At 34.7% G+C, this 10603-nt stretch overlaps 1 protein-coding gene across 1 annotated transcript; it reads left to right on the top strand.

Moving 5' to 3' along the window:
- Nucleotides 1-488: 488 nt before the first annotated feature.
- Nucleotides 489-8045, top strand: IL2 (interleukin 2). The gene is made up of 4 exons (XM_517425.4): nucleotides 489-920; nucleotides 1011-1070; nucleotides 3363-3506; nucleotides 5354-8045. The coding sequence occupies exons 1-4, from the start codon at nucleotides 774-776 to the stop codon at nucleotides 5462-5464; spliced, it is 462 nt and encodes a 153-aa protein (XP_517425.1). The 5' UTR covers nucleotides 489-773; the 3' UTR covers nucleotides 5465-8045.
- Nucleotides 8046-10603: the final 2558 nt, after the last annotated feature.

Genomic DNA, 10603 nt, shown 5'->3' with positions numbered 1-10603 from the left:
TATAAAACTAGCATCAGTATCCTTGAATGCAAACCTTTTTCTGAGTATTTAACAATCGCACCCTTTAAAAAATGTACAATAGACATTAAGAGACTTAAACAGACATATAAACATTTTAAATTAAAATAGCGTTAAACAGTACCTCAAGCTCAATAAGCATTTTAAGTATTCTAATCTTAGTATTTCTCTAGCTGACATGTAAGAAGCAATCTATCTTATTGTATGCAATTAGCTCATTGTGTGGATAAAAAGGTAAAACCATTCTGAAACAGGAAACCAATACACTTCCTGTTTAATCAACAAATCTAAACATTTATTCTTTTCATCTGTTTACTCTTGCTCTTGTCCACCACAATATGCTACTCACATGTTCAGTGTAGTTTTATGACAAAGAGAAAATTTTCGTGAGTTACTTTTGTATCCCCACCCCCTTAAAGAAAGGAGGAAAAACTGTTTCATACAGAAGGCGTTAATTGCATGAATTAGAGCTATCACCTAAGTGTGGGCTAATGTAACAAAGAGGGATTTCACCTACATCCATTCAGTCAGTCTTTGGGGGTTTAAAGAAATTCCAAAGAGTCATCAGAAGAGGAAAAATGAAGGTAATGTTTTTTCAGACAGGTAAAGTCTTTGAAAATATGTGTAATATGTAAAACATTTTGACACCCCCATAATATTTTTCCAGAATTAACAGTATAAATTGCATCTCTTGTTCAAGAGTTCCCTATCACTCTCTTTAATCACTACTCACAGTAACCTCAACTCCTGCCACAATGTACAGGATGCAACTCCTGTCTTGCATTGCACTAAGTCTTGCACTTGTCACAAACAGTGCACCTACTTCAAGTTCTACAAAGAAAACACAGCTACAACTGGAGCATTTACTGCTGGATTTACAGATGATTTTGAATGGAATTAATGTAAGTATATTTCCTTTCTTACTAAAATTATTACATTTAGTAATCTAGCTGGAGATCATTTCTTAATAACAATGCATTATACTTTCTTAGAATTACAAGAATCCCAAACTCACCAGGATGCTCACATTTAAGTTTTACATGCCCAAGAAGGTAAGTACAATATTTTATGTTCAATTTCTGTTTTAATAAAATTCAAAGTAATATGAACATTTGCACAGACGGGACTAATAGCAGCTCATCTGAGGTAAAGAGTAACTTTAATTTGTTTTTTTGAAAACCCAAGTTTGATAATGAAGCCTCTATTAAAATAGTTTTACCTATATTTTTTATATATATTTGTGTGTTGGTGGGGGTGGGAAGAAAACATAAAAATAATATTCTCACTTTATCGATAAGACAATTCTAAACAAAAATGTTCATTTATGGTTTCATTTAAAAATGTAAAACTCTAAAATATTTGATTATGTCATTTTAGTATGTAAAATACCAAAATCTATTTCCAAGGAGCCCACTTTTAAAAATCTTTTCTTGTTTTAGGAAAGGTTCCTAAGTGAGAGGCAGCATAACACTAATAGCACAGAGTCTGGGGCCAGATATCTGAAGTGAAATCTCAGCTCTGCCATGTCCTAGCTTTCATGATCTTTGGCAAATTACCTACTCTGTTTGTGATTCAGCTTCATGTCTACTTAAATGAATAACTGTATATACTTAATATGGCTTTGTGAGAATTAGTAAGTAAATGTAAAGCACTCAGAACCGTGTCTGGCATAAGGTAAATACCATACAAGCATTAGCTATTATTAGTAGTATTAAAGATAAAATTTTCACTGAGAAATACAAAGTAAAATTTTGGACTTTATCTTTTTACCAATAGAACTTGAGATTTATAATGCTATATGACTTATTTTCCAAGATTAAAAGCTTCATTAGGTTGTTTTTGGATTCAGATAGAGCATAAGCATAATCATCGAAGCTCCTAGGCTACATTAGGTGTGTAAAGCTACCTAGTAGCTGTGCCAGTTAAGAGAGAATGAACAAAATCTGGTGCCAGAAAGGGCTTGTGCCAGGGTGAATCCAAGCCCAGAAAATAAAAGGATTTAAGGGGACACAGATGCAATCCCATTGACTCAAATTCTATTAATTCAAGAGAAATCTGCTTCTAACTACTCTTCTGAAAGATGTAAAGGAGACAGCTTACAGATGTTACTCTAGTTTAATCAGAGCCACATAATGCAACTCCAGCAACATAAAGATACTAGATGCTGTTTTCTGAAGAAAATTTCTCCACATTGTTCATGCCAAAAACTTAAACCCGAATTTGTAGAATTTGTAGTGGTGAATTGAAAGTGCAATAGATGAACATATCAGGGGATTGGTATTGTCTTGACCTACCTTTCCCACTAAAGAGTGTTAGAAAGATGAGATTATGTGCATAATTTAGGGGGTGGTAGAATTCATGGAAATCTAAGTTTGAAACCAAAAGTAATGATAAACTCTATTCATTTGTTCATTTAACCCTCATTGCACATTTACAAAAGATTTTAGAAACTAATAAAAATATTTGATTCCAAGGATGCTATGTTAATGCTATAATGAGAAAGAAATGAAATCTAATTCTGGCTCTACCTACTTATGTGGTCAAATTCTGAGATTTAGTGTGCTTATTTATAAAGTGGAGATGATACTTCACTGCCTACTTCAAAAGATGACTGTGAGAAGTAAATGGGCCTATTTTGGAGAAAATTCTTTTAAACTGTAATATACCATAGAAATATGAAATATTATATATAATATAGAATCTAGAGGCCTGTCCAAAAGTCCTCCCAAAGTATTATAATCTTTTATTTCACTGGGACAAACATTTTTAAAATGCGTCTTAATGTAGTGATTGTAGAAAAGTAAAAATTTAAGACATACTTAAAAATGTGTCTTGCTCAAGGCTATATTGAGAGCCACTACTACATGATTATTGTTACCTAGTGTAAAATGTTAGGATTGTGATAGATGGCATCCAAGAGTTCCTTCTCTCTCTTAACATTCTGTGATTCTTAACTCTTAGACTATCAAATATTATAATCATAGAATGTGATTTTTATGCTTCCACATTCTAACTCATCTGGTTCTAATGATTTTCTATGCAGACTGGAAAAGTAATCAGCCTACATCTGTAATAGGCATTTAGATGCAGAAATTCTAACATTTTGCAAAGCCAAATTAAGCTAAAACCAGTGAGTCAACTATCACTTAACGCTAGTCATAGGTACTTGAGCCCTAGTTTTCCCAGTTTTATAATGTAAACTCTACTGGTCCATCTTTACAGTGACACTGAGAACAGAGAGAATGGTAAAAACTACATACTGCTACTCCAAATAAAATAAATTGGAAATTAATTTCTGATTCTGACCTCTATGTAAACTGAGCTGATGATAATTATTATTCTAGGCCACAGAACTGAAACATCTTCAGTGTCTAGAAGAAGAACTCAAACCTCTGGAGGAAGTGCTAAATTTAGCTCAAAGCAAAAACTTTCACTTAAGACCCAGGGACTTAATCAGCAATATCAACGTAATAGTTCTGGAACTAAAGGTAAGGCATTACTTTATTTGCTCTCCTGGAAATAAAAAAAAAAAAGTAGGGGGAAAAGTACCACATTTTAAAGTGACATAACATTTTTGGTATTTGTAAAGTGCCCATGCATGTAATTAGCCTACATTTTAAGTACACTGTGAACATGAATCATTTCTAATGTTAAATGATTAACTGGGTAGTATAAGCTACAGAGTTTGCACCTACCATCTACTAATGGACAAGCCTCATCCCAAACTCCATCACCTTTCACATTAACACAAAACTGGGAGTGAGAGAAGGTACTGAGTTGAGTTTCACAGAAAGCAGGCAGATTTTATTATATATTTTTCAATTCCTTCAGATCATTTACTGGAATAGCCAATACTGATTACCTGAAAGGCTTTTCAAATGGTGTTTCCTTATCATTTGATGGAAGGACTACCCATAAGAGATTTGTCTTAAAAAAAAAAACTGGAGCCATTAAAATGGCCAGTGGACTAAACAAACAACAATCTTTTTAGAGGCAATCCCCACTTTCAGAATCTTAAGTATTTTTAAATGCACAGGAAGCATAAAATATGTAAGGGACTCAGGTGATGTAAAAGAGATTCACTTTTGTCTTTTTATATCCCGTCTGCTAAGGTATAAAATTCATGAGTTAATAGGTATCCTAAATAAGCAGCATAAGTATAGTAGTAGAAAGACATTCCTAAAAGTAACTCCAGTTGTGTCCAAATGAATCACTTATTAGTGAACTGTTTCAGTTGAATTAAAAAAATACATTGAGATCAATGTCATCTAGACATTGACAGATTCAGTTCCTCATCTATGGCAAGAGTTTTACTCTAAAATAATTAACATCAGAAAACTCATTCTAACTCTTGATACAAATTTAAGACAAAACCATGCAAAAATCTGAAAACTGTGTTTCAAAAGCCAAACACTTTTTAAAATAAAAAAATCCCAAGATATGACAATATTTAAACAATTATGCTTAAGAGGGTACAGAACACTGCAACAGTTTTTTAAAAGAGAATACTTATTTAAAGGGAACACTCTATCTCACCTGCTTTTGTTCCCAGGGTAGGAATCACTTCAAATTTGAAAAGCTCTCTTTTAAATCTCACTATATATCAAAATATTTCCTCCTTAGCTTATCAATTAGAGGAAGCGTTTAAATAGCTCCTTTCAGCAGAGAAGCCTAATTTCTAAAAAGCCAGTCCACAGAACAAAATTTCTAATGTTTAAACTTTTAAAAGTTGGCAAATTCACCTGCACTGATACTATGATGGGGTAGGGATAGGTGTAAGTATTTATGAAGATGTTCTTCACACAAATTTATCCCAAACAGAAGCATGTCCTAGCTTACTCTAGTCTAGTTCTGTTCTGCTTTGGGGAAAATATAAGGAGATTCACTTAAGTAGAAAAATAGGAGACTCTAATCAAGATTTAGAAAAGAAGAAAGTATAATGTGCATATCAATTCATACATTTAACTTACACAAATATAGGTGTACATTCAGAGGAAAAGCGATCAAGTTTATTTCACATCCAGCATTTAATATTTGTCTAGATCTGTTTTTATTTAAATCTTTATTTGCACCCAATTCAGGGAAAAAATTTTTGTGTTCATTGACTGAATTAGCAAATGAGGAAAATCTCAGCTTCTGTGTTACTATCATTTGGTATCATAACAAAATATGTAATTTTGGCATTCATTTTGATCATTTCAAGAAAATGTGAATAATTAATATGTTTGGTAAGCTTGAAAATAAAGGCAACAGGCCTATAAGACTTCAATTGGGAATAACTGTATATAAGGTAAACTACTCTGTACTTTAAAAAATTAACATTTTTCTTTTATAGGGATCTGAAACAACATTCATGTGTGAATATGCTGATGAGACAGCAACCATTGTAGAATTTCTGAACAGATGGATTACCTTTTGTCAAAGCATCATCTCAACACTGACTTGATAATTAAGTGCTTCCCACTTAAAACATATCAGGCCTTCTATTTATTTAAATATTTAAATTTTATATTTATTGTTGAATGTATGGTTTGCTACCTATTGTAACTATTATTCTTAATCTTAAAACTATAAATATGGATCTTTTATGATTCTTTTTGTAAGCCCTAGGGGCTCTAAAATGGTTTCACTTATTTATCCCAAAATATTTATTATTATGTTGAATGTTAAATATAGTATCTATGTAGATTGGTTAGTAAAACTATTTAATAAATTTGATAAATATAAACAAGCCTGGATATTTGTTATTTTGGAAACAGCACAGAGTAAGCATTTAAATATTTCTTAGTTACTTGTGTGAACTGTAGGATGGTTAAAATGCTTACAAAAGTCACTCTTTCTCTGAAGAAATATGTAGAACAGAGATGTAGACTTCTCAAAAGCCCTTGCTTTGTCCTTTCAAGGGCTGATCAGACCCTTAGTTCTGGCATCTCTTAGCAGATTATATTTTCCTTCTTCTTAAAATGCCAAACACAAACACTCTTGAAACTCTTCACAGATTTGGTGTGGCTATGAATTCTCCAATATCTTACACCTTGCCCAGTGCCATGAGGAGGCTCACCTGTATGGCCTATATCAAAGGTCTTCCCTGCCCTTTGGCTTTCCATTGGGTCCTGCCACTGGGGAGTGCTGGTAGGAACTATGAGGAACATAAGAGATTCCCTTGACTCCCTCCTTGTGGAGTAGACCCAGGATGGCTGTGTCTCTCAAGCAAGGAACCCAGATTACCTCAAGGTGGCACTCTGGATACTTTTTCCTTCTGAGTGATTCTGGTAATCTTCCCTTCCACTTGTCCCTTTAAGCCTAGGGAGGGTGGTACTTTTGCTGTTAGCAACTCCAGGGTACTTGTACCATCCCTTGCAGTTTCCCTGTACTCTGACCATAGCTTTTTAAATAGTCCTTTTGTTAAATCCTCCTTTTGATTGAGTATGCCATCTATTTCCTGCTGGGACTCAGATACAGTAATTGTATCAGAAATAGCCCCAGAAAACAGACCCTCAAAATAGGATTCTGGGACTGGGTTGTTCATATATTCAAGGAATGCAAGGATAATAGGACATGGGAAATCTATGGGATGTAGTAGCATCCCAATTACTGAACTTATCATCAATGGTAGAATGGGATGAAATGCAGACAGACGGCAAGATGTTGTGAGGTCAAATGGCTGTGGCACTTAGTTGCTACAGAAACAACAGTTATAAAAATTATGATTATTACCTAGATTCTTTTGATGATGATGACCCCAGACAGAGAACAAAGGAAAAAAAAAAGTTATCAACATACAATTAAAAACATACATGGGGAACCAGAATGCCTCTTCAGCAGCTTTGAAGAAGTCGTTACTGTCTTCAAAATTGCCAAGGAGTAGAAGTAAAAGGGACCCTTCTCATTAAATATCTCACTTGGAAGATTTTTTTTTCACATCTCATCCACTAAATCTTATCTTGGTCAGTTTTAAGGTCTTAGTGCTCAATGAGGCATTCTTCTACCAGGTGCCTTGACTTCTACCAGAGAACTGATGAAATGGCTGAGATTACCTTTTGGCCATTTAGGGGTTCTTCATATAGCTGAACCAACAAGCACGTAAAGGACCACCGTACTGAGCAGGGTGACTGATTTTGATGAAAAGGGGGAAACTCAGTGCCTTCTATAGAACCAGGCAACGACTACACAATAGGTAATACTATATTTGGAACCCAGGAAATTCAGTGGGGCATCTCTTAGCTTTTTATCCTTAGTAGTATTGGTCAATGGAAAACTGTAACAATCCTTAAAATTCAAGAACATCAAAGACTCAGATTTCACAGAAGTGAGATATGGAGTATACCACCAGGTAAATAATGCCACCCAACCAAAGTAATGGCAGAGGGTAAAAGGGAACATGCAAAGGGTAGTGGAAGAATGCAGCTGTACTAACCAACTTTCATGACTAGCTACTGAGGCAGAGAAGAGACTTGAGCAGTTTTGTTTTTCTCCATTTTTATACTTTACTATGTCAAGTTGGACTTGACATCGTCTCTTATTCTTTATGTGAAGAACACTGGTGATACCTAACATTTTAGATTTCAGGAAAAGTATTGCTGAATTGACATTACCCTATAATGATACAATAACTGATGGGATTTCATGTGTCTCCTTTGCTAGGAACACAAACCTTCTTCCCAAAGGAAGGAAGAGAGCACATGCTGAGGAATGAAGGTGTGAACCGTGTATCTTCTACTTTTCCCTCAAAAACAACACTATATCCTTTTCCATCCTGATCTTCAGCCTGCTAAGTCAAATTGTGTGGAATACATTAATGTATTTTCTTGCCTTCTGGTTTCTAGCTGAGTTTGACCACATGGGATTCCTGGTAAGAGGTGAATGTGAGATCACCATGGGATAGCTGTATCACTTGACCAAAGATGAAATTCCCCTCAAAGTTGCCTTTTATTACCTATCTTTCAAGGTTCTAGTACCTACTCCTCTATACTTCTCTTCAGGCCTAGGTGCAGTAGCTGTTTCCCTGTGTGATGAAAGCAACCAATACAGGCAGGTCTTGCAGGTTTCAGTCCTCAAAAGAAGGAGTGCACACAACAGACATTATTGCTTTTTCCTGAGGGCATTTTTCAAATTGTGACATAAGAAAATGGAACCCAAGAATGAAGGAATGAAGTGGCAGTCCTATGAGGAGTTAAGAGGCAGGAGTAGTTGAGGGTTGTCAAAGTAGATGGAATTTAAGCGACAAAACCCCATAAAGGAGTGACCTGCAGGGAAGGAACCCATGTATCTACATATAAATTCCCCTCAGTTCACTGGCTGATCCATCAGCTGCTTATGGAATATAAGACACTTCCCAACCACCAAAAGAAATGGCAGAAAACAGCAGGTAGGAGGCAAATAAGCTGTATCGTGCTGAGAAGACACAGGTTGGAGCCAAAGCCCTGCCATGGAGAAAGGGTCTAGTAAACATGACAGGATTTAAGAAGAAAAAAAAAAGCCAAGGCTCTAGGTGAACATGTCTTGGAATAAGGACAAATCTGAAATATACCAGCCCTAACAAAGCCTAAAAACAAGCTTCAATAAGATCAAATGAATATTCTAGATTCTATTTGTCTTCTGAAGACAGCTTAATCTAATTTAGATAAAAATAACATCATCCAGAGCCTCTACACTATTTCAGACGCATGTAGCATCAGTTTAAAAATTATGAAACCTACTGGCTAACACGTGAAACCTTGTCACTACCAAAAATACAAAAAAAAACAATTAGCTGGGTGTGGTGGCGGGCGCCTGTAGTCCCAGCTACTCAGGAGGCTGAGGCAGGAGAATGGCATGAACCTGGTAGGCAGAGCTTGCAGTGAGCCAAGATCGTGCCATTGCACTCCAGCCTGGGCGACAGAGCAAGACTCCATCTCAAAAAAAAAAAAAAAAAAAAAAAAAAAGAGACCTGCTAACACACACACACACACACACATTCTCTCTCTCTCTCTCTCTCTCTCTCTCTCTCTCTCTCAAAATTAAGTTGGGCGGCAAGGGGAAACAATAAACATCTCCAACATAGGATTCAAGTGTAGTTATAAGATACAGACTTTAACTGATATAATATGTTCAAGAAAATAAAGCATCATATCTAGACAATAGATGAAAAGATAAATTTTTGCTGAAAATTGAATTATATTTTTAAAAATTAAAGGAACATTCCAGAACTAAAAAAATACCATGTGTGAAATCAAGAAATCACTAGGGGTGCTTAACGGCATACTGGATGTAGCAAAAGACTGTATTAATGATCTACAGATAAGACAATAAAAAATATCCAAACAGAAAAAAAGATATATATATAAAAAAAGAACATAGTAACACAGAGGTAATTAGAGTCATTAAAAAAAGAAAAAACAAGAGGAGAGGAAAGAAGGAATGGTGAAAGATGTAATGGCTGATAATTTTCATAACCAAATGAAAAGACATCTACCTACATATTAAAGGTTGGTAAAACCCAAGCAGAATAAACACAAAACAACAACAGCAAAACACACTCACAGACAACCCTCAGATCCATACACAGGCAAATCACAATTAAACTGCTGAAAAGTAAAGACAAAAGGCAGCTAACTGAAAAAAGGCACTGCCTTCACAAAGCAACAATATATTCGTCAGCAAATATTTCAGCAAAATCTATGAAAGTTGGGAAAACAATGGAATGACATACTTAATTAAAAAAAACTTGGCAAACTAGAATTCTGCACCATAACTCCTTAGAAAAGGTAAAACAGACACTTCAGCCAACAAAAGCTGAGAAAGCTGAGCAAAAGCAGACTGGAACCATAAGAAGTACTGAAGAAATAACTAAATAATTTTAGGCTGGAGAAAAAAATCCAAATGAAGCACAGGTGTGCAAAAACGAAACAAAAGAGTACCATATAGTATAGATAGAAAGTTACTAGTTAAGGAGACAATAGGTCTTGGGGCATTTTAACATATGCACAATTAAAATATTTGACAAAATATGTAAGGGCAAAAGATGATAAATGGCATTAAAATGTTGCAGGATCCTTGCATTACTTGGGAAGTGTTAAACTAATGAATTTAAGATAGACTGCAATAAGTCAAAGCTGCATGTTATAATCTAAGGTAACTTCTAAAAGAATAATACATGTTGAGTATCCCTTATCTGAAATCTTGGGACCAGAGGTGTTTTAAATTTTGGATTATTTTGGATTTTTGAATATTTGCATTATATTTACTACTTAAGCATCCCTAAACTGAAATCCAAAACGCTCAGATGAGTATTTCCTTTGAGCATGATCTTTGAGCATCATGTCAGAGCTCAAAATGTTTTGGATTTTGGAGCATTTTGCATTTTGAATTTTTGGATTAGGGATGTTCAACCTGTATAAATGAAAAGCAATAAAGAAGAAAATGTAATATAATACTAATAATCCTAAAATAAGGCAAGAAAGAATGAAGAGAGGAATAAAGGTGAAAAAAGCAAAACACCCACAATGAGACAAACAGAAAACAAATAGCAAGAAGGCGGACTTAAACCAAACTCTATGTCATTGTCATTAAATACAAATGAACTACAAACTCCAATTAAAAAAAA

The sequence above is a fragment of the Pan troglodytes genome, chromosome 3 (assembly GCF_028858775.2).
Source record: "Pan troglodytes isolate AG18354 chromosome 3, NHGRI_mPanTro3-v2.0_pri, whole genome shotgun sequence".
In the NCBI taxonomy this organism is placed as follows: domain Eukaryota; kingdom Metazoa; phylum Chordata; class Mammalia; order Primates; family Hominidae; genus Pan; species Pan troglodytes.
The sequence above is the reverse complement of the archived record's forward strand: the minus strand, read 5'-3'. Positions and strand labels throughout refer to the sequence as shown.

What these genes read in the sequence shown, in the direction of transcription:
- IL2 (XM_517425.4), top strand. Translation starts at nt 774, where the DNA reads ATGTACAGGATGCAACTCCTGTCTTGCATTGCACTAAGTCTTGCACTT. An exon ending in TGATTTTGAATGGAATTAAT is followed by an intron (nt 921 to 1,010) that starts GTAAGTATATTT and finishes ATACTTTCTTAG; the next exon opens with AATTACAAGAATCCCAAACT. An exon ending in TAATAGTTCTGGAACTAAAG is followed by an intron (nt 3,507 to 5,353) that starts GTAAGGCATTAC and finishes TTTCTTTTATAG; the next exon opens with GGATCTGAAACAACATTCAT.